The sequence below is a fragment of the Haemorhous mexicanus genome, chromosome 2 (assembly GCF_027477595.1).
Source record: "Haemorhous mexicanus isolate bHaeMex1 chromosome 2, bHaeMex1.pri, whole genome shotgun sequence".
NCBI lineage: Eukaryota > Metazoa > Chordata > Aves > Passeriformes > Fringillidae > Haemorhous > Haemorhous mexicanus.
In genome coordinates this window covers 15,772,867-15,796,444 of record NC_082342.1, presented here as the reverse complement: position 1 = coordinate 15,796,444, position 23,578 = coordinate 15,772,867, and the positions used below count along the sequence as shown (strand labels likewise).

The following is a 23,578-nucleotide window of genomic DNA, read 5'->3' as shown; positions in this document are numbered from 1 at the left end:
GAACTGCTCTGCTCTCCCTGTGAATTACCCTCTGCACCGTATTCCCTGTGGTAAGAAACATTTCTATAGCTCTTACGATGGCTGGGAGGCTCAAGTTTAATAATAAGCACTGATATAATCACTTCCTGGCATAATCTGCTGTGCCAAAATACTGGCACTAGTCTAATAACAACACATCACGCATCCAGCCTTCGTCTCCAATCATCTTTCAATCACACCTCCTGCTTTTGGGATGAGCCGACCCCTTCTAACACTTGTCCATCAGCTATACTCCTGGAATCACAGCTATTAATTGCATCTATCCAATTTGCAGGTAATGGGACATTCAAGCAAGTTACCCTGTAGGAAAGGGAACAGCGCCATGAAAATGCAAAGGAACTGTGCTCAGCAATGCAAAGCATGTGAATGTTCCAGGAAAAAAAGGAAGGGACTTGCAAAATCAGGTGATTAAAGAGGCTCCAAGGGACCCAGAGAGAGACTTTGGACAAGGGCCTGGAGTGACAGGACAAGGGGGAATGACTTCAAAGTGACAGAGGGCAGGGTTAGATGGGATATTGGGAAGAAATTCTTCCCTGCGAGGGCAGCAAGGCCCTGGCACAGGTTGCCTACAGAAGCTGTGACTGCCCCATTCCTGGAAGTATTCGAGACCTGGTTGGATGGATCTTGGAGCAACAAGGTCTAGTGGAAGGTGTCCCTGCATATGGCAGGGGGATTGGAATGAGATGAGCTTTAAGGCCCTTCCAAACCCACACCATCCCATGATGAGTGAGTTTCAAATGAGGGATTCTCTGGCCCATACACTTTTTGTGATCTTCCTCTCGCTGTGAGACACTGGGGCAGGACAACACCCTACACCAGATCCTAGAAGGAGTGGGATGCCACTGTCCACCTGGGCTGTTCCAGCTCCCTCCATAACTCACCTGGGTTCAACAGCCTCAACAAGCTGAGTTTTAATTTGCTGATCAAGTTTTGATCGGATTAGAGGCAGAGCCTATTCATCAGCATGAATATAAATCTAAATTGACCGTGGTGATGACTCAGAGGGCAATGCTGAGCTAGAGCTAGCTGGGCAGTTCAATCGATTGGGGAAAGTGCTTTCTGCTTGTAATGGCTGGACTAACATATTGTTCAATAAATAAATACATAAATACAATACAGGGGGTGGGTAAATCAATGGTGAGATGGTGGGAGGTGACTGGGGCTGCGTCAAGAGAGATGTTATGCCTGGACCACCGCCGGCAGCTGGGGTTGGTGAACCAAGAAGCCTGGTGATCCCCATGACCGTGTGTTATCAGCACAATGCAAACGCCCGGCTGGGTTTTGATAGGCGGCTGCCCTGAGCTCTGGCAGGAGCCACATGTCCTGCCTGGACACAAAGAAGATCCTTGTGTGGTTATATCTTAACTGTGCACAGCAGGAGGGCTGGGAGGAACTGTTGCTCAGATGAAGCTAAATGTGGATGTGTGCCTTCCCAGGAGCATGTTTACATCTATGGATGGCACAGAAAGCCAGGCAGCCGCAGCAACCCCTTGCGCTCTGATGTGTTATTATTAACTCAGATGAAAATGACTGACTCCTCAAAAAGGAATAAAAAGGGACTATGGAATCAAAAAAAAAAAAAAAAAAAAAAAAAAAAAAAAAAAAAAGGAAAAAACCCAAATCTTCAAGGGTGGTAATTGTTATATTCTTTAGTTTTCTTTAAGAGTGTGACATGGGTGAATCATTTTTCAGAGGCATGGTGAAGGCCCACAAGGGACTTGAGGAGTGTTAGAAGCCCTGCTCCCTGACTGGAACAGTAAGAATATGTGAAGAGAAGCCATTTCTGTGGCTTGGAGAGGTGCAGGAACCTGCTAAACTGACAGTATCACATTGTGCCCGAGTTGCAAGACATCAGAGGGTGTTCATTCCTGAAAACAGGGATGCTCATGCCCCAGGGTCTGAGATGGGGGTGCTGCCAAGGCAGAGGTGTGAGCAACAGCTGAAGGAACAGCCAAGTGGTCACTGTTCATCAAAAACACCCAGAAAGGGAATGGCTGAAAGTCAATACCCCAGTTTGTAGGATTAGGCCCTCCAAACATTCTGTCATCACAGCTGAAACCCACGCCCAACTCCTCAGCTCTCTGACAGGTGACACATTGGGCACTATCTTCTTCCAAAGGTACTCAGATATTTCTCCAGCTCCACTGCAGACAGCTCTGAATGACTTGCCTAAAGTGAAAGGAGTGAAAAAAACCCCATGGAACAGATGTATGTACCTAATATAGATAACAAGACTGCACCAGTTCATCATGTCACTGCCTGTAGACGGGGAACAGCTTCAGATCAGTCACCCTTCACCAATCTCAGAACAAACCCACCAGAATATCACAGTGCATAAGCAATTGTCATTACCAATGACAAACAGCCACACAGCATCTTCAATGCACATGTGGATGAGGTACAGCTCCCAGCAATGTACAAGGAGGCAAGGAACAAACTACTTCCTGACTCCTCTCCCTAAGGAGGGCTGGAGGAGGGTGAGGGATGGGACAAGGCCATGCTAGCCCAAGCCCTGCTGGTTCTGGCTCCACGGAAGAGCCTTTGATGCACATCTCCGTTGATCTTCACAGAAAGGCAGAGAAGGAAAAGGAGAGCCAAGACTCAGGGAGGAGTCACTTGACATTGGTCATTCCCAGAAGAAAGGTGTTGAGAAGCAAAAGTGAAGAAATGCAAAGAGATCCAGACCTGAAGAGGAAGGCAGAAGAAAAAAGGGTGTGCAGGAAGTAAAAGCTGCAAAAAGAAAATGAAGATGAGTAGATGATGTGGGGAAGAGTCAAGAGGAATTTGGGGGCTGAAGCCCCCAGTGAAACAGGAATACAAAGCTCAACATGTCCTGACAGTGCACTGTCAGAAATCCATGCCCTAGGCTGATCCCACAGCATGGACAGCAAAGAAGGGGGCAATTCTGACCCACTGCTCCTCTCAGGTGAGACCCCACACGCAGTGCTGCCTCCAGCTCTGGGCCACCCAAAATCAGAAGGATGTGAAGCTGCTGGAGTGAGTCCAGAGGGGAGCAAAATGATGCTCTGAGGGCTGGAGCACTTCTGTCCAATTAAAACATGGGTATTGCTGCTGCTGCTACTGTGAAAACATTTATGGAGCCTTGCACAGGCTTGAACTGCATTCTGAGAAAGGAATCCCTGTGAGTGCACCCAGGTGCTCCTCCGCACCACCTGAGCCATGTAGAAAACTTTGGAAGCCCTAAAATCACAGAATCACAGAACCATTAGGTTGGAAAACTCCTTTGAGATCATTGAGTGCAACTGTTCCTCCAGCACTACCAAAGCCACTGCTAAACTTTGTCCCCAGGTGCCACTTCCATACGACTTTTAAATCCCTCCAGGCATGGTGACCCCACCACTGCATTGGGCAGTCTCTTCCAGGGCTTGGCAATATTTTCAGGCTTGGAATTTTCCATAATAGCCAACCTCAAGCTCCCATAGCACAATTTGAGGCTGTTTCCCTTTTCCCCTGTCCCTCGTTACTTGGAAGAAGAGAGTGACCCCCACTTGGCTCCACCCACCTGTCAGGGAGTTTTACAGAGTGAGAAGGTTGCTCCTGAGCCTCCTTTTCTCCAGGCTGAGGGTCCCAGCTCCCTCAGCCACTCCTCATCAGACTCATGCTCATGCTCCAGCCTTCAGAATTACTGCCCAGGTGTTGTGCCAATGCAGTTGAATGGGAGCAGAAGCAGGTTCCAGTATTTTTTAGAACTACTCAAACTTATCCCACTGGGACTCAGACTTCCCATGCTGCTCTGTGCCTTAGTCTCCCCTACCACACAAGTAGTTCTCTGCTTCAGAGGAGGCTGAGAAGATGACTTGATATTTTACTGTCACTTTATTTCTGTGGAAATGATAAAAACCGGAGTAGCTGATAACCAGATATAGAAAAGGTCACTATTCTACAGACATACAGCTAAAGTCCTACCTGCTTTGGGGTTTCATTTATGATAGCTTTATTGCTTATTTTAACAAATGCACAAACCCCACAAAGCTCTGAGTATGCATTTAATTAAAGCTTAAATACTAAAAATATGACAATGCTATGGTAATTCCCACAGCAATGGGAATTACAGCATAAAACCTTCCTTTGCTGCTGTAAACATGGTCACAGCTGATGTGTCTTTAGCCCACGACCCAGTTACAACATGTATCATCATGGAGCCAAATAATTTGGACACTGACTCTGTCTCATGTAAAGAAGAAACCCTAAATACCCATCTCCACTAGATCCACTACAGTATCTCCCCTCTCAGGCAGACACCAGTCTCCTCCTGGAGACCTATCCATGGCAACATTGCAGAATGCTTCTTAATGCCTCCCCACATTTTGGATACAAGACATTTCCAAGAGGAAGAAGATGATCACTGTTTTGCTGTAAAAAGAAAAGATGGACCCCAAACTTGCCTTCCAGCACACTGGATTTCATCTTGTAGCTGATGGCAACTGACAGAAATCATTAAAGCAGTGCCTCTGGAATTAAATTAAACAGATGGACTGGGGCTGTCTAATTGGAAGAGTGAGGGCTGTGGAAATTGGGAAACATGACAAAGCTAAAGGACAGGTCACAGAAATCTCAAGCGCACAGTGGAGACTGAAAAGATCATTCCTCTCTGAAAAAACACCTTTGGAAAGGTGCTGAGGATGAAGGCTTCCTTTTTATTAGCTGAAAACACTCATCTCAGTTCCCAGCATCCCAGCCCTTCAAAACCATGCTGAGGAACCTGTGGAGGTGTCATTAGCCATAAAATAGGAAGTGGTGAGAGAGCCAGTAAGTTAAACATTGGAATGACATTGATCTTTTTGCAGGAAAACAGTACCTGTAGGTCCTGTTCAGCTGGCTGCACCTCAGCCATCTCTGAGCCAGGGACAGCCCAGCTCACCTCTCCAGAGGCTGCTGGCCTGAGGGGTGAAGGACCAAAAGTCATAACAACTTCAAATCCATCACATCAGGTGGATTACACAGGCAATTGGACAAGGGAGGATGGCTTCACACTGCCAGAGGACAGGGTTAGATTGAATATAGGGAAGCAATTCTACCTTGAGAGAATGGTGAGGCTCAGGCACAGGTTGCCCAGAGACGCTGTGGCAGCCCCATCCCTGAAAGTGTTCAAGACCAGGTTGGACTGGGCTTGGAGCAACCTGGTCTAGTGGAAGGTGCTCCTGCTCACAGCAGAAGGGTGGAACTGGATGGTCCCTTCAAGGTCCCTTCCAACCCATGATTCTGATTCTGAGATCAGATGCTGTGGCTGAAGAAAGCAGATTTAGAGCATAACCTTTTACAGAGGGACCACACTCTATAAACAAAACCAGTCTGCATCCTTGTGCCTCTGACTCCTCCCTTCCCCATTACACTCTGGCCACAACATCTAGTTTTAGTTACACAGTTCACCCTGTGGACTAGGTCCATTAGCAAACCATTTGTAAGGAATTTCAAACTTTCTGTGGGTCATACTCCAGCTCAATGCATTTCCCACTCTGCACTGTGGACATTACAAGTCTAGAAACAGGACCGAGGGCCAAAACCTTGTCTGGCACAGTGCTGGAGCTGTTACATACGGAATGAGCTTACATTTATGTTTGCCTCCAGAAAGGATTGAATCAGAATCACAAAGGTGGGGAAAGACCTTTAAGATCACCGAGTCCAACAGTATCTAATTAATCTGCTATCTGGAGTAAAGTTATACTGAGCTTCAGGTATTCAAGGTCTTCTTAATTTTCACTTTAAGTCAGTATTCATCTAAAATGTGGGAAAAATAAACAGAATTTGCCCAACACAGCCAAACCCCTTTTTCTTTTGGCCAGGTACACAACAAAGACGGACGTGGTGATGACTCTGCCCTCTCAGAAGGGACCAGCCTGAAGTCCACACATTTTTTACTGTCAAGATGTTTTCATTAGCATTTTCACTTGATTTTATGCCTGATTTTAGGTAATTATTGTCCCATGAACAGCCTTTCTCCCTGTCTCCCCTTAGCCTTTGCAACTCGGGAAGTCCTGTTCTGCTTCACCAGTCACTTGGAATGGTCAACAGTCGTCACACTCTGCTGCTGACCATTGTCCACTGGGAAAGGTGGGAGGCTCCCAAGCCCATCCCTTCATGGACAGGCAAATAACAGAGCCCGTTGCTGCTCGGACATCAAAGTTAAACAAACATTCGCAAGCCCCCACCTCTGGGCCTGTTTTAAGGAGCTCCCTGAGGAGGTCACGACTTTCAGCTTGTCATAGCACACATCAAAGTTTGCACCACACACGAACTCAGCACATGGATTGGGACAGTGTCACCCGAGAGCGGATATTCAGCCTTTGTGCACTGCTTTAATCCTGTGTTTTCCCAAGTAATTAAGCTTTTTTGCTTATGAACTTGTGACTAAGTAAAGCATCCCTGAGAGGTTGTAACATCAAAGCTCATTCTCCCGTCTGTCCCACATTTTCCAAAATTGGATTTCTTTTTCTCTTTTTTTCCTTAAATAAAAAAACCTAATTGAATTTAGTTGTAGACTGAATATATTTAGGAGTGTCTTTAAAAGGTTACAAGAAGCCAGAGTGATCATCATGGGAACTGTGGAGCAAGGGCACAGCATTCAGCCCCAGTGACACCATCACCAGTGAGAAGATATGAGACAGCTCTTACAGGAGTGATTTTGGCTGGTGGGGTACCCACCACAACAACATCCCACAGGTATGGGCTCATCCATGGCCAAAACCTGAGAGCTGGTGTGGAATGGCACCATCAGTTCAGGTGGCACATCCGTGGGAGCAGCCTGCCCTAATCTGTCACACCACATACTAGGCATAAGGAGAGTGACAAGCTCCCTTGGGTTAAGCTCACAACACATCCCAAACTTTATGAGAACCTTCTACAGAGGTCAGTATGACTTTAGGAAAAGGTTGAAGTGAGTCACCACAACGTGAGATGCACATACCTGGAGTGTCTGCTGATGGCTGCCACCATGAGAGCTGTCCAGCCAAGCTTGTGCCTTGCATTCACATCTGTGCCTTCTTCCAGCAACCTGGAAAGGGGAGAGATATGTTCAGGAAACAGATATAAAGAGAGCACCTCAAGCATCCTGGAGCTAATGAGGGAAAGCAGAATGTTTTACTGTGCAGGCACCTGCTCCAGCACAGCCCAGAAGACCCAACATGAAATTGATTCAATACAGTTCTCAAAGGTGACCAAACTTAAACAAACATTCAGGTGATGGCAATCCCATTCCTTTCAAAGGTTGCAATGCCAACATCTTGCTTTTTGTATTGTTTGTTTGTTTACTTATTTATTCTATTCAGTCTAATTTCTAAAGAACCACTCAGTAGCAAAACTGATAAACCCATATTCCAGTGACATTTGAATTCTTTGGCTGCAAAGCACCCATTAGGCTTCAGAAGCAGCTCAGTAGACCTCCAAAGCCCATGCCACCTCCAGATACTTCACGGTTTTCTCATACAGCATAAGAACAAATAAGACAACCCCCAAAACCACTAGGAACCAAACTATCCTCATGTCTCCAAAATTTTCTCAGCTTTTGCAAGATAGTGGCAAGGGACAGGTTTTTGCAGCAGGTACTTTAGCTCAACCTAAAACATGTGCTGAACCCAGACAGTATAAAATGCACACCACAAGGAAGAAAAAATTTCAGAATTGAGACACAAATTTTACAGTGCTCAAGTTAAATGAGACAAACCCTAAACCCTGCATGTTCAAGTCATAGAATCATAGAATGATTCACTGAAGGGTTTGTGCTAGAACGGACCTTGAAGACCATCTTTTTCCATCACTTCTGCCATAGGCATGGACACCTTCCACTAGACCAGGTTGCTCAAAGCCCTGTCCAACCTGGCCTTGGACACTTCCAGGAAGGGGGCTGCCCCAGCTCCTCTGGGCAACCTGTGCCAGGGCCTCACCACCCTCTCAAGGAAGAACTTCTTCACCATATCTAATCTAGATCTCCCCTCTGTCAGTTTGAAGACATTTCCCTTTGTCCTATCACTTTCTGCCGGTGTAAAAGGTCCCTCTACACAAACAAATCCATGATTACAAACCCATTTTTCTTGCAGGAGCAAGATGCTGTCAGTACCAAGACAGGGAAGCCATGGGTCAGGCTTTAGAAAGCAGGGTGGACCATGCAAGAGTCAGCAGTTCTCTGCCCCTTGGTTTATCCTTCTCCCTTTTCAGGTATTAAGGCTTTACCATCTTCCTTTCTGGGTGAGGCTGTCCTTGCACAGTGCATCCTCCACACAGGTATAACACGGAAGAGCTGTCATTAAACTCCCTGCTGGGAGAGACACAAGTGAACGCAGCAGCCATGTTCCACCTGTGCAAGCACCACACTTGAAGTCTTAAAATTCTGCCCAGAATCCCAGGCAAGGAAGTCAAGGTCAGGTGTGACTGCTTGCATGCACTGAACAAGTCAGATCACCTCTTTAAGGACCTAGAGAGGTACACATCTGAATTCAGACAGCCTTTCCAAATTCCTCACCCTTGGTCTGCTCTCGTGGCAATGCTCTCACTGGTTAAGAGTGCTAGGATGGAATGAGTGAAAAGGAGGTAAACGAACCATATTCCTCTTCCTACAGTTGGGAAAAAAAAAAAAAAAAGGGAAAGCAGGAATGCTGGTCCAGGGAACACTCACAGATATACCCAGGGTGTGTTGCCAACCTTCCTCCACCTCACTGGAAACCTTCACAGTAGTTTCAAGAGAAACTTATCCCAAGGAACAAATACACTCATATACAGAGACACCTGGTGTGTGCAACCTGAATAAGAGAAGGCTGTAGGGAGAACTTAGAGCCTCTGCCAGTGCCTAAAGGGGCTCCAAAAGACCTGGAGAGGAGTCTGGACAAGGGACTGGAGTGACAGGACAAGAGGGAATGGCTTCGCATTGACAGAGGGCAGGGTTAGACAGGATATCAGGAAGAAATTCTTGGATGTGAGGGGGGTAAGGCCCTGGCACAGGTTACCCAAAGAAGCTGTGGCTGTCTTATCCCTGGGAGTGTCCAATATCAGGTTGGACAGGGCTTCTGGCACACCGGTCTAGTGGAAGGCCCATGGCAGAAAGGTTGGAACTAGATAGTCTTGAGGCTCCCTCCCAACCAAACCCTTCAGTGCTACGACACGGTATGATAATCCTAAAGTTATTTCCAACTAGCAATGCCTGAACTTTGGCTGGTATATTAAACACAGCTGAACGCAGTTCACCCCACTGACTGGACAAACCAGCCAGATAAACATCATGTGAATAAAAAGCCTGTGTTCCTCTCCAGCTGAACTACCTGCCTTAGTTGACAGAGACTGGGCCTTGAGAGCCAACAGGCAGATGGCTTCAGCCGAGCTCTACACAGAAGCACGTTGGTGAACTCTTCTGACTTGAGTGGTGGTATGATACACAGGGAATGGGTCTGAGTGGACAATTTGACCACCCTTTTTTGACAGAGGAGTGGCCAGTGCTAGTGCTGTGGTTCTGGATGCTCTGAACTGTTCATCACTTGGACAGAAACCTAATAGTTGAAATACTAGAATCATAACTGGCAGCCTCCATTTGTAGCTTCCAACTGTGATTCAGGAGGCTGTGACCACAGTAAATTACCATAGCACCAAAACAAGCTTTATGCTCTCTTTACCAGGGTTACAATTTAAAGTTCAATGGTAATGAACTATCTGGCAGATCAACAACAGGACCTTGGTCCAAAGAAGTCTGACACTTGAAGAACAAATTTTCACACAGAATCCACTCCAGATCCAATTTTTATTTCCTTTTTCTATGTGGTTTAATACCTGAAAAACCACCCAGCAGCATGATGGAGAGCAGGGATGATTCACCTACAGCCTTATGGGGGTTTGGATCTACACAGCCCTGCATACGGCTAACACTGGTCAAGCTGCAGCTCCTGCATTACCCAGTGGCCCAGTAAACTCATCTGGGGAGCTGCACAAGAGCAGCCTTGAGCCCCCACAGGGTATGGCACAGAATTATGGAATCATTTGGGTTGGAAACCTCTGAGACCACTTAGTCCAACCATTCCCCCAACACTGCCAAGCTCACCACTAACCCATGTCCCCAAGTGCTGCATACACACATCTATTAAATCCCTCGAGGGATGGGGATTCCAGCGCTGCCCCAGACAGCCTGTGCCAGGGCTGCACAGCCCTTTCTATGAGGAATTTGTGAAATATCCTTATACTTTCTCCTTCTGCCAGCACCACATCCCTGCAAGTGAACGCCAAGAGTGTGCTGCCAGTTCTACTGCCTGAAGAGCACTCTCAGACAACAGAATGCTGAAAGGAGAAATATCCCTGTGCAGCCACAAAGCTTTCTGTCCTGGTGAGGCCGGATGTGCCCAGACACACAGGGAAGAGCAGATTGCTATCTGCACAGATCAGCTCCCTTTGCAGCTCTGCTTACAGAGGTGTTTGCACTCACAACAGAGATAAGGTAGCCTGACTCAGACCCATGGCTGCTGCTGTCACACCATCACCTGCTCCAGCTGGAAGGACATTGCCTGCAGCAGAAATCCACACCACAGCTCCATCTGTGCCACCATGTGTGCCGTGTCCTCTGCGCAGGCACAGGGAGTTGCTCCCTCAGCCAGAAAACTGCTCACTCACTGCCACTGCAGGAACAAACTCCACACCTAGCTCCCTCAGACGCCAAGGAGCCATTCCCACCAGCACCAGAGCTCAGGATGCTACAATGGCAGAGATCTTACTGTCTCCCCTGACTTACCCTAACTGCTTCCAAAAATCCTTTCCCATACATTGTGATGCCCAATCCCCTTCCACTTGTCTCTCAAAGTGGTGTGGACCACATGTCCAAGTAATTTCTGAATTTCATGGTATTTACTTGGCCATTTGAAAGTCATTTGAAAGCAGTAACATTCTCATCACCCCCTTCCTACAGTGTGCCACTGTGACAGTCTAATAGTCACAGAAAATCCAGGAAATAAAGGCATCTTGATGACAAGGGAGAGGGAGCCTGAAAAAAGAACCCAGAAGGGGCACAGTAACCCCAACACCAAAACTGCAGGTAAGAAGGCATCAGCTATGCCAGGATGGAGGCATACAAACCTTTTCAGGCTGGGAACTTTTGCTTGGCAATAAAAGCCTTAAAGCCCAAAACCAAGCACTGATTAACGTCCTCAGTAGAGTTTAATCGATGTAATTTTGCAAATTATAAGGCCCATTTGCACTTGACCATGGTATTTATATGATTTTACATTAAAGGGGCAGAGAGACCATCCTGGTCACCTTCTGCCAGCTACTGGGTTGCTCTGCTGCAGAGTCAGTCTTAATTTTGCCTGTCATGAGTTTTAACATTTCACGGGAGGGTTTGGACTGGAAATGACATTGAAGATCATCCAGTTCCAATCCCACTGTCACAGCCAGGGACACCTTCCCCTAGACCAGTTTGCTCTAAGCCCCATCCAACCTGTCCTTGAACACTTCCAGGGATGGGGTAGCCATGTGAATGGATATTTCTTCCCAATATACAATCTAACCCGACATTATGTCAGCATGAAGTCAACCCCCTTCTCCTGTTACATTTGTTTTCTCAAAAATGGAACCTGCAGTGTAACTTCAGTATCTCCCTTTGAGACAAAGGACAGGATATCAGCCCTTATTTAAAAGAAAAAGATGATGTTTTAAATTAAAAGATGCAAGATTTACATTAGATATTAGGAAGAAGCTCTTCCCTGGGAAATTGGTGAGGCCCTGGCACAGGTTGCCCAGAGAAGCTGTGGCAGCCCCATCCCTGGAAGTGCCCAAGGCCAGGTTGGACAGGGCTTTGAGCAACCTGGTTTAGTGGGAGGTGTCCTTGTCCATGGCACAGGGGTTGGGACTAGATGATCTTTAAGGTCCCTTCAAACCAAAGCCATTCTATCATCCTGTGATTTTAGAATTCTCAAGGCACTTTGGAGCCACTGAAAAATACCTATGAGTACTGAAAGGCTTTTTTCTCTACAGACACACTGGAAGGACATACTGAATAATGAATTATCTTCATTCTTTAAAAAAAAAAGAATGAAAAAGATCCTAGTCTGGCAGTCAAACCTTTTTAATCATCATGCATCCAACAGGAAGGATGCTGGAGCCTCTCCTGTGGGATTAGGTTACAGGCTTGGAGCAAAGGTATTAGGATCAGTCAAGTAGTTTTCTGTTCAGGAATCTAGATCATCATAAGCATCTGGAATGCCACATCACTGAGCCCAGTGAGAGAATTACCTGTATCATACCATCTCCATAATATGCATTGACATTTCATTTAGGAGCTGGATTGCTTTCTCTTTTTTTTTTTTTTTTTTTTTTTTTTTTTTTTTTTTTTGGGTTAAATCATTGCAAGATGCTCAGCAACTTAACAGATTTTCAGACAACTGAACTTTATGTTCAGGGTCTTCAGGCCCACCATTTATTTTTTCTCCACCTGATTTAATGATATGACAATCGATAAAGCCAAGACCACTGCTCAGAGCCCAGACAGCCAAATGTATTTACCAGCAGGAGTATTTTATTTTAATTAAATAAAATCCTCTGATCAATGTTTAGGATGTTTATCCACATTTTAACCAAGTAAGATCCAGGACTCCTCTCCTAAGGAGTTTCTCACATGGATACAGCTCTATTAGCGCCATTTCCAGTGTTTCTCAAATGACAAACTGTTCTTTGACTGCAGTGGTGCCACCAAGATGTCCCTTCCCTGGCAGCAGTTGGACTGGATGACCTTTAAATGTCTCTTCCAACATAAAGTCTTCTGGGATTCTGTGATTCAAGACCTGGTCAGGGGAAGAACCCCAAACCAGAGCTGGTGCTGTTTCTGATTGGGGAAGTACTCATATTTAAGGGATTGCAATAAAACTTTTTTTTTTTTTGGTAATGGTTTTAGAGCAGAAAGCTGGCAGATGGCAGGGTTAGATTGAATATTAGGGAGACTTTTTTCCCTATGAGGGTGGTAAGGCCCTGGCACAGGCTGCCCAGGGAAGCCATGTCTGCCTCATCCCTGTAAATGTTCAAGGACAAGCTGGACGGGGCTTGAAGCAACCTGGTCTAGTGGAAAGTGTAACTGCCCATGGCAGAGAGTTGGAACTGGGTGAGCTTTAAGGTCCTTTCCAACCCAAACCACTCTGCAATTCCCTGACTCTATGAACATCACTGTCTGCTCTGGAATTTGCTGAAGGAATCTGGGCAGAGCAGCATCTACTGCTTTGTGCATATGCCCTATTTTACCCCAAGACAGCAACTCCCAAAGCTTTAGCACTTTGATCCCCGCAGAAGAGATAAAGAGCCCACATCGGCAGCGATGAGCCTTCTCCCCCCACTGCCCCCGGACAGATGTGCCTTCTATTCACCCGTCACTGGGGTTCTGGGTGACTGACTCGGTGACACTGCTGAGCCCAGAGGGCATGTTTGAGTTTGTGCTCAGTGCTGGGAGCATGCCCAGCACTCCATCCTGACAGGTGGAGGAAGAGGAAGCTGGAAACTTGAACTTTTGCAACAACAATAGCTTCTGTTTCTGTCAGCCTCTTAGACATTTCCCCCAGCCCTGTCCCAATATGTCACTGTTTAACTGCAGAGTGTGGGACACCCTCAGATGTGTTCACCCTCTTGGGAACTGCTCTCTGCTTTGCAGAAGAAGGGGGGAAGTAAAACATCCCAACTGGACAATATCTTGGAACATGAAAGCACAATCCCTGCTAGATTTTCCTGCCAAGGAAAGGATCTGCTTGGACAGGAAGACACAGCGAGCTGCTTGAAACCCTTTGATGCCCCCATTGTATTCTTGGAGAGAGCTCATTGCTGTCTCTCACCCCTCACCACCTTCACAGGGCCAGTAACACACCATGGTGCTCCATGAAAACATATGGACCAGCACATTGTGGGGAAGGGGAGGGGAAGGGCAAGGGGAAGGGCAAGGGAGAGAGAAACAGCATTTCTCTACAGCTCTCAAGGCAGGAAAGCTGCTTCCAGGACATGGGGGATCCTGGAGGAATCCCGGTAAGCCTAGCCCTGATAGCACAGGCCATGCAGAGAGGCCAGTGCAGAGAGGCCAGTGGCCAAGAAGAAACTCCTGGAAATGAATTCTCAAAATCAAAGGGAAGCTCTTATAAATCCAACTTTCAGGAGGTAAAGTCAACTCCAAGAGGAGAGCAGGTCTGGGGGCTCAGAGGGTGGGCAAAACCACCATGGGTGAAGCACATGGAGTGGGAAAAGTCAAAGAGGTACACAACCCAACCAGAAAAGGCCAATACAGACATGTGTGTACCTGTAGCTGCCCTGTGCCTGTAAGTGTTCAAAACCAGGTTGGACAGAGCTTGGAGCAACTTGGATTAGTGGAAGATGTCCCTGCCCATGGCAGGGGGCTGGAGCTGTATGAGCTTCAAAGTCCCCTCCAACCCAAATCCTTCCGTGATTCGACAGCTGGCATCACCAGGTTTGGAAGAGAATGTGAAACCTTACATGGAGTAGCCCTAGTTCAGTCACCCCAATGCAACAGCTGAGCTGTGTGCCAGAAAAATACCCTACCAGCCTGCCAACCTGCTCTGGCAGAGGCCAGCAGCATAAGTGGGAAATGACCATCACTGTTTGCAGAGGAATTTGAGCACAATACACTAACTTCTGACAATCCATTTCTACTGGAGGTGGCATGCGCTACCTGCTCGACTTACTCTGTGCAGGCCTGAACCCAAGTGTCAGACTCCCCCACATCCAACAACATTCACAGTTTATGCGCTGTGTAAGCAAGCATTCAACATGTTTTTAACCTGCTACCTCACATCTTCCAAGGTGTCCCTTAACTCCTGAGCTGTGAGGAAAGTGGAGTAATTGCTCCCCTGGTTGTACAGGCCACATCCATGCTGGTGGACTGCTGCTCCTCCAAGCCCACAGCTGTTCAGGAGGCTTTCCTGCACTCAGCCCTGCTGATAAACATCTCCACTAACTGGAGTTAACCCTGTGATGGTTCCCAGGTATATTCCAGACATACAGAAGCTCCCACAAATCCAGGTGTGTTGGTGTCTGCTTCCAGAGAGAGGGATCTGGGATTTATGGGCTTCAAAGCTGTTTTGGAAAGAAGCATGAGATCCTCTGTTGGCTTGGCGCTGACTGCAGAGACACTGCTCTGTGACTCAGTGTGCAAACTCAAACAATCCTGGGAGGTCAAAATACACCAAGAAGCATATCAAAAAGGGCAGTTTTCCAGCTATCTAGATCAGAAAAGCACAGCACACATACATCTCCCCCAATACTTCATTGCCAACATGAAGAAATCTGGGCTGTTGTATCTGCTCTGAATTCCCGCAGCCACAGGCCAATTCAAACTCAATAATCAGTAACAAAACTTCCACTGAAACACAGTCCTGGAAAATTTGGTCATTTAGGAGAAAAGATTAAACATGATAAACAACTTTTTATCCTAAAAACCCTAGGTGTCTGTAACTCAGATACACACAGACAAATGCAGGCTCAACATCATATAAACATGGAGCAATGGAAATAAATATAATTATAAATCATCTCCCAATCCTGCCTCCAACCTCCTCCCACTATCACTGCTGAAGATGTGTCACAGCTGTTTAGGACTGAGGTAAGGTACATGATGGCTAGTGGCCAGGAGCCAATGACCTGACTCTTCTGCTCACCTACAAAGCATTCAGGCATCCCTCGAGCCTCAGTCATGACACTCACTACTATTCTGTGAGAGAAGATGCTTCAACAGGTACAACATGGATACTGGCTCCCATAAAGGCCCATCTCCTCCACACAGTGCCTTTCAACGATCTGATGTTCCAGGTAAGCAAAGCCTGACACACTGCAGAGGGATTTTTTACCCAGTCTCTGAATTCTTGTAAAGAACACTTGAGTCAGGAAGCAAACCAAAGACTGGGGGACTGTACACCCAGTTCAACCCCCAAACTGGAGAGAATTGAAAGGGTTACAGCTGGAAGAGACCTTAAAGCTCATCTTGTTCCTACTCCCTCCCATGGGCAGGAACACCTTCCACTGGACCAGTTGCTCCAAGTCCTGTCCAACCTGGCCTTGAACACTTCTAGGGACAGGGATGGGGGAAATTTAGCTCAATGAGCCGTGCTGCTTACAAACCAGGGAGAAGAGACAAGCACAGTCTAGAGGAGGCAGAACTGCAATGAGTCAGAGCCAAGATGAGTGGTACTGCTCGAAAATTGAGAGATCACTGTTTGGGGCAATCAAGCCTGACTTAGCTGTTTCTGCATCTCCTCCACCTAAAAAATCATCTTGGAGAGAGCAGACTCAGCTGAAGCAATGGACATGGAGCTTCCTGCCCCACTGCCACATCTGTCTGGATCCCTGTGAGAGCAGGAGAGCACCTGGTCAGCTCCAGATCTCATTACCACACAGATTTGAGTGGCTGTCTGCTGTTAGGAATGAGGCTGATAACAGCCATCTGACACATGCTCTGTGTCTCCATGAGTCACAGCTGCACAGGGCTGAGGAAAACACTGCTTCATCATGCTTATCTGGTGAGAAAACTGCTGAAAGCCTGTGCTCTTGGGGTGGCTTACTAAGAAACAAAGCTGGAACATAAAGAATCAATATTAATACTGAATATCAACACAAGTGGGAGTGAGGTGGGCATTTTTTTGCCTTTGCTTCTTGCTTTCCCTCCAAATGCACAGAACAACTAATGCTGAGGGAAATTAAACTATCTGCACCAATTAGGTTATTATATTTTGTGCTGGCTAACAGCATGAAGGGCTTGGAGGGAAGAGCTGGTTTGCCATATGCTCCAAAGGGGATGCTCTCAGAAGTTAGCACATTCTTTCAGCTCAGTGAAGAATTCAGCCTGGTTCCCTGCATTCAACAAGTGGTTAGAGACGAGAAAACTTGGCTGGAAGCTCAGAGGAGCCAGAGATGGTAGATGCAAGCCTACAGCAGAGGGGCTGGATTTAGCCTGTGGATATGCATTCTTCCCACAGCAATACAAACTTTTATTCCAGTGAGGTCTGTCTGCTATGCCTGAAAGGCCTGTTCCTTTTCAGAGTTTAGAATCACTGCTTGGAATATTCACAGAATCATGGAATGGTTTGGGTTGGGAGAAACCTAAAGTTCAGCTAGTTCTAACACACTCTGCCATGGGAAGGGACGTCTTCCACTTGACTTGGTTGCTCCAAGACCCATCCAACCCGGTCTTGATCACTTCCAGGGATGGGGCAGCCACAGTTTCTCTGGCCAGCTTGTGCCATGGACTCACAACCCTCACAGGGAAGAATTTCTTCCCAATATCTCATCTAACTCTGCCCTCCATCAATTTGAAGCCATCCTCCCTTGCCCTGTCACTCCATGCCCTTGGAGTCCCTCTTCAGCTCCTCATGGAGCCCCTTTAGGCACTGGCAGGGGCTTCAAGCTCTCTCAGGAGCCTTAAACACCCCAGCTCTCCCAGCTTGTCTCCAGAACAGAGGGGCTTCAACCCTTGGAGCATCTCCGTGGCCTCCTCTGGGCTCACTCCAGCAGCTCCACAGCTTTTTGTAGATGAGGGCCCCAGAGCTAGAATCAGTACTTTAGGTGGGATCTCATGATCTTCTTGGTATCTCCCACCCTCTCTCACACAGCCATTTTCTACACTTTAGACTAAGACTGTATTTCCTAGTAACTGTATTCTGATTTTTTCATGTGCAGAGGGCCATGACCAGCTGTCAGCTGAAGGCACTTGGAAAAGATCAACATCCCACTTCAAACAAGCTTGAAGATGTATAAGAAACACCACCCCAGGGGACAGCGCAAGCAGGGGACAGCAGTGTGGCAGGACAGGTAATGTTGCATGGATGGCTGCCCAGCTGGATTGTCACACTCCCATCCTGTCAAAGCTCAATTTGGACTTCACCCCTTGCAGGTGGAGAGAGCATTGAAGGCAAGACTGTGTTTCCTCTGTCAGCTCTGCAGTAGGACTGGCAATCTTGGGCTGTGGAAGCTTGTTGTAAAGAGATTCATGGAAAAATAGAGTGGTTGGGGTGGAAAGCAACTTTTGGAGATCACCATGTCCAACCTTCTCCTTAAGCAGGTTCACCCAGAGCAGGCTGCAAAGGATTGTGTCCAAGTGGGGTTTGAATATCCCTGAGGAAGAAGATTCCACATGCTCTCTGAGCAGGCTGTTCCAGTGCTCTGTCACACTCACAATACAAAGTTTTTTCTCGTATTGAGATTGAACTTCCTGTGCACCAGTTTCTCCCGATGCCTCTTGTCCCATTGCTGGGCCCTATGGAGCAGAATGTGGTCAATCCTCTGACAACCTCCCTGCAGACAGAAAAAGATGAGTTCCTCTCTCAAGTTGTCTCTTCTTGAGGCTGAACAGCCCCATCTCCCTCAGCCTCTCCTTGTAAGAGGGATGCTCCAGTCCCTTCATCATGTTTGAGGCTGAAACGGCCTGCAGCAGGGCAAGCCAGTAGTTTTCACCATTCATGCTTCTCACACAAGCAAAAAGCATGTGCCAAGCAGAGTTAGGCACAGCTTCAAACAGTGGGAGGGCTGCCAGTCCCACAGGGAACAGGATAGGAAGGAAGGCCCAGGACAGCCTTTGCAGAGGGATCTGGACAGGCAGGCTCGATGGGTTGAGGCCACTGTATGAGGTTCAATAGGTCAAGTGCTGGGTCCTGCACCTAGGTCACCACAACCCTGTGCAGATATACAAGCTGAGAGCAGAGTGACTGAAAAGTGCACAGCAGGAAAGGCCCTGGGGGTGCTGGATGACAGTGGCTGAACATAAGAGTGCCCAAGTGGGAAAGAATGCAAATGGTACCCTAACTTGTATCAGCTACAGTGTGGCCAGAAAGCCCAAGGCAGATCCTTGCACTGGGCAAGGCAGTTCAAATCCTGTGTGCAGTGCTAGGCTCCTCATGACCAGAAAGACTTTGAGGTGCTGGAGGGGGTCCAGAGAAGGACAATGAAGCTGCTGAAGGGTCTGGACCAAAGGGGCTGATGAGTAGTGGCTGAGGGAGTTGGGGGGACAGCCTGGAGAAAAGGAGGCTGGGAGGGACCTTCTCATTCTGTACAGCTCTCTGAAAGGAGGGTGTAGCCAGGTAGGAGTCAGGCTATTCTCACAGGTAACAAATTACTGTATTGGAGGAAACAGCCTCAAGTTGTGCTATGGGAGCTTTAGGTTGGATGTCTGGGAAAATTTCTTCATGAAAAAGGTCAGCAAGCCCTGGGACAGGCTGCTCAGGGCAGTGGTGGAATCCCCATTCCTGAAGGGATTTAACAGACATGTAGATGTGGCACTTGGGGACACAGTTTAATGGTGGGCTTGGCAGTGCTGCTGGGGAATGGTTGGACTCAATGATCTCAGAGGGCTTTTCCAACCTAAATGATTCTGTGATTCTGTGACAGAGCACAGAAACAAAGGGAGAAGCTGTGAACGTGCAGCCCAGCAGGATGGTGTACAGCCACCAGCCCTGCCCTGACCAGCTGGAGCACAGAGCATCCCTCTTGCTGATCTGCCTGACCAGGCTCACAAATCACCCAGACATCCCTAAACAGCAGCTTCCTGCAATTACAAGCAGCAGAACACATGTGCCAATTAGCTGCACAGCAATATCCTCTTTGGCCCTTGATCTAGGCCAGATCTCAGCCCTGGGGTGCAGCAGAGCCAGGTGCTCCATCCAAGATCCTGGAAACTGGATGGAACATCCCCTGGCTGCAGGCCAAGAGGGCTCTCCTCTCCCTGTCCTCTTCTGCACCTATCCTTCTCTTCCCTTTGCTTCTACACAGGGATGGCAGCTCCTACCTCCTCAGGTGCCTGTGCTGGGTGGGAGATCTCAGCCAGAGACAGGAACACACAGGTGGTGTACACAGGAGAGCAGCAATGTCTCTTCCCATCCGACACAAGTTGCCAGGCTGCCAAAAGATCTGAGTTCTATACTGGCTGAGGGCAGCACCTGGGACCTGGGAGACCTCTGGCATTATGAGACAAACCAGGTAGGAGTGAAAGGATCTGTTCAAGAAGCAGCTCCAAGGTTCTCACACTTCTCTTCCCACTTTAGGGGAGACTTGCTTTCCTCCCACAGTCCCAGAGCTTGTCCCCAGCACCGGGTGGAGCCATCACTGGAGCACGTCAGTGACACGACACTGCTGCTCACAAACCATCCTGAGAACCTTTGAGTCCCTCCCTGCAGGTCTGGCTGCAGAAAGAACATGCCTCCTGGGGACTAGTCACATGCTGAGCCTGTGAGAAACTGGCCCTTTGTTACCACCTCAGGGAATGTAACACTGCCAGATGCACCTGAAAGGTGCCATGGCACCACCCCAATGAGGCAGGCACACCCAGCTGGGGACAAAAAGCCTGCTGCCATGGGACAGGAGTTCTGGAGATGCTCCACTCCCTAACAGCCATTTCTTTGGTCACCCAACCACTCACTTCCTGACTTCCTTGGCTGGGTGGAGCTCTCTCCTCTGCTCCTTGTGAGACAAAAGGCCCCTGGAGAACTGCTGGCTCAGGCTGAGGAACCCACAAGGGCTGTTTGTTCAGAGACAGACCCCAAGGGATGAGCTTCTGCAGTGTGCCACTCACAGGGGTATGCCCACATCTGCACTATGGCCTCACAGTTCTCTCTCAGCACAGCGATCTGTGATCCACCTCCTACCCAACAAGTAAGGATGCTCCCCATCTCTCCCCACCCACTCTGGATCTGAGAGGGTGAGGGGAGCACCCCATGGGGGCTGGGAGCAGCCAGACCCTTTCTTCCCCATGTGCTAACAGGGTCTCCCTTTCCTCCCAGCCCTTGGCACACTGCTCTCATGTCTCAGAACCCTGCTCACCTCTTGACTTCTGAAACGTTGTTAATCCTTGCAGCTTCCAGAAGAGCATCCTCTGAAATGCAGAAAGAAGGGAGGAGGGAGTTAGCATGGAGAATACACATGGACATCCTAACCTGGAATGTGCAGGGGCTGCTGCTGCTGCTCAGAGTTCTCACTGACCACCCCAGTGAGCAAGAGCCTATTCCTTTGAGCAGGCTATCTAAAAACTCCTCGCTGTCTTGGTGACTGACTCCAGCCCCCATTTACACACCCTGAGAACAGCAGCAGGCACCCCAGGGCAGTGGACACTGTCACCCCAAGGTGTCAGCCTCAGCTAGGTTTCCAAACACCACAGAAGTGTTCCTACCACAGAGTCAGAATGACACCCCCTGGCTAGAGAAGGGAAGAGCAGCACCCAGCTCTGGGAGATGGGATAAACGATGGGTTGGGAGGGACCTAAAAGTTTATCTCATTCCACCTCTCTGCCATGAGATGAGAAGGGACTCTTTCCACCAGACCACGCTGCTCCCAGCCTTGTCCATGAACATTTCCAAGGGATAGGGCAGCCACAGCTTCTCTGGGCAACCTGTGCCAGGGCCTCATCAAACCTCACAGGCAAGAATTTCTTCCCAATATTCCATCTAAGCCTGCCCTCAGAATTAGAAGAAGCCAGTCAGTGGGAAACCATTCCCCTTTATCTTGTCTCTCCAAACCCATGTCCAAAGTCTCTCTCTAGCTCTCTTGGAGCCCCTTTATGCACTAAAGCCTTAAGGATAACCCTTCTCTAAAGAGCTTCCCAGGTTACAGCCAGCAGGCAGGTTCCATCCCCAAGGAGGGACCCCACATCCCCTCCCAAAGGGCACAGGACTCTCTCTCCTGCATCCCACGCCTCCCGCCCTGGGGCCGGCCCCAGCAGCGATAGTCACCCTTGGACAGGCGGTCCCGCAGGTAGCAGTAAGCCAGCGCAGCGATGAGGGCAGGCAGCCCTGCTCCCGGGGAGCAGCTCCCAGCTCCACTCTGATGCCCGCCGGGGTCTCCCGCATGACAGCAGCGCTGCTCTGCACCCGAGGGCCATGGCGTCGGCTCTCTGAGGGATGCCACAAGGCTGGACGATGTTGCTGGCACAAGGCAGCCAGTGCTGGCCAGGCCGGTGGCAGGTGGCCGGGGTGTCTGCAGTGGGGCCAGGCCTGGAACAGACAGCCCTGGCCTCTCCGCTGTGGTGGTCCCCTTTAGGCCTGGCCCTTTAACTAAAGGAGAGCCCCCTGGGCCTGGCCCCATTGGCAAAGTGGGGCCTGGCGGAGCAGCCAGCGGAGAGCCCCCGGGCACCGGCCCCGCCACCGGGGCTTCCCCCCACAGGCCCCCCTGTCGCCCCCTGCAGGCAGCGATCCGCCATGACAGCCTCGCGCTTGGCGTCGGCGCGAGCCCACGGCGCCCTCTGGCGGCCAATACCGGGAGCAGCCGCGGCCGGGCGGCCCCGGCCCCCTCAGCCACAGCCGCCGCGATGCCGTAGGTCGCACGTGACGGCGACCACCATGGCCGCGCTCGGAGGAGCCGCGCCAGCCCCTGCGGCAGCGGGTAGAACGCCAGAGACGCCAGCATAGTTCCCTCGCTCCTCCCGCTGCGCCGCTCGCACCTTACCCCCCCCCGTCGCAGAGGCCGGTGGACAAGATGGCGGGTGCCGGCCGGCGGAGCTTGATGAAGAGGGCGAGCAAAGCGTGCCGGGAGATGTAGTCCCCACCGCGACATACAGCGCGCTTATCCGCCACAGCGGACTATAACCCCCAGGAGGCACCGCGGCGCGGATTTCCCGGGGCATGCCGGGAAACCGGCGTCGGCTGCGGGACATGCAGGGAAGTAGTGGCGGGCGGGCTCCGGCAGGGGGCGCAGCGAAGGCGGGGGGCAGGGGAGGGCGGGGCGCCCTGGCGCGAGCGTGTGTGACGCAGAGGGGTCGCGCGCGCGGGCGGGCGGGCACGGACGGAGAGACACTAAGCAGCGCACACAGGCACACGCACGCACTCGTGCACACGCCTGTACTCACACACAGGGGCACACAAACGCGCGTGCTTTGGCGCACACGCACAGGGGCGTTTCTGCATGCACGCATGCAGTGCCACATACGAGCACACGGCAGCCTGTGCACACCTGCAGGCACGCGTGCTCTCCTGGGCACGCATCCCCCGGGCAGCTGTGCGCACACGCACACACGTGTGCAGCGCTTGTGCCCCCAGGCAGGGCTTGCACATGTGGTGCTATGAATGAATCCTGGGCATCTGCTGCAGGCTGGGCGCAGAATACATGCCTCTGGGGGACGCCTGTGTGGGCACATGCGTGAGCATGCATGTGTGCGTGAGTGCATGTGTGTGTGTGCACGCTGTCCTCCAAGGTTGCCCTTGGCCCCTTCCCGCCCCAGGATTTGCCACCAGCAATTCCCATTCTACCCATTTCCTCCTGTTTCACCCCAATCCCCTCCATTTCCCATTATCGCAGCAGCTGTTTGCCCAGTTTGTCATCCCACCATCATTCCAGTGCTTCCACAGGGTCCGACAAACTCCTGGGTTAAACAGAGCTGGTAAGAAGATGCATTTTAGGGATTTATTTTAATTTTTTTTTTTAGAAGACTTTGTTTTATTGCCTGAATTACTGATTCCTGCATTTAGCTCTGCACACTGCTGGCTGTAACCTGGGAAGCTCTTTAGGGAAGGGTTATCCTTAAGGCTTTAGTGCATAAAGGGGCTCCAAGAGAGCTAGAGAGAGACTTTGGACATGGGTTTGGAGAGACAAGATAAAG

At 49.4% G+C, this 23,578-nt stretch overlaps 1 protein-coding gene across 2 annotated transcripts in view; it reads right to left on the bottom strand.

Annotated features, from left to right (window-relative positions):
- CLPB (ClpB family mitochondrial disaggregase) overlaps positions 1–22,417 on the bottom strand; it is a 73,551-nt gene extending 51,134 nt beyond the window's left edge. For both annotated transcript variants that reach the window (XM_059873650.1, XM_059873659.1), the window contains exons 1-3: positions 21,717–22,417; positions 20,812–20,863; positions 6,965–7,051 (exon numbers count right to left, since the gene is read on the bottom strand). In XM_059873650.1, the coding sequence (XP_059729633.1) occupies positions 6,965–7,051; positions 20,812–20,863; positions 21,717–22,389 (812 nt within the window). In that variant the 5' untranslated portion in view covers positions 22,390–22,417. The remainder of the gene's footprint in view (positions 1–6,964; positions 7,052–20,811; positions 20,864–21,716) is intronic.
- Positions 22,418–23,578: the final 1,161 nt, after the last annotated feature.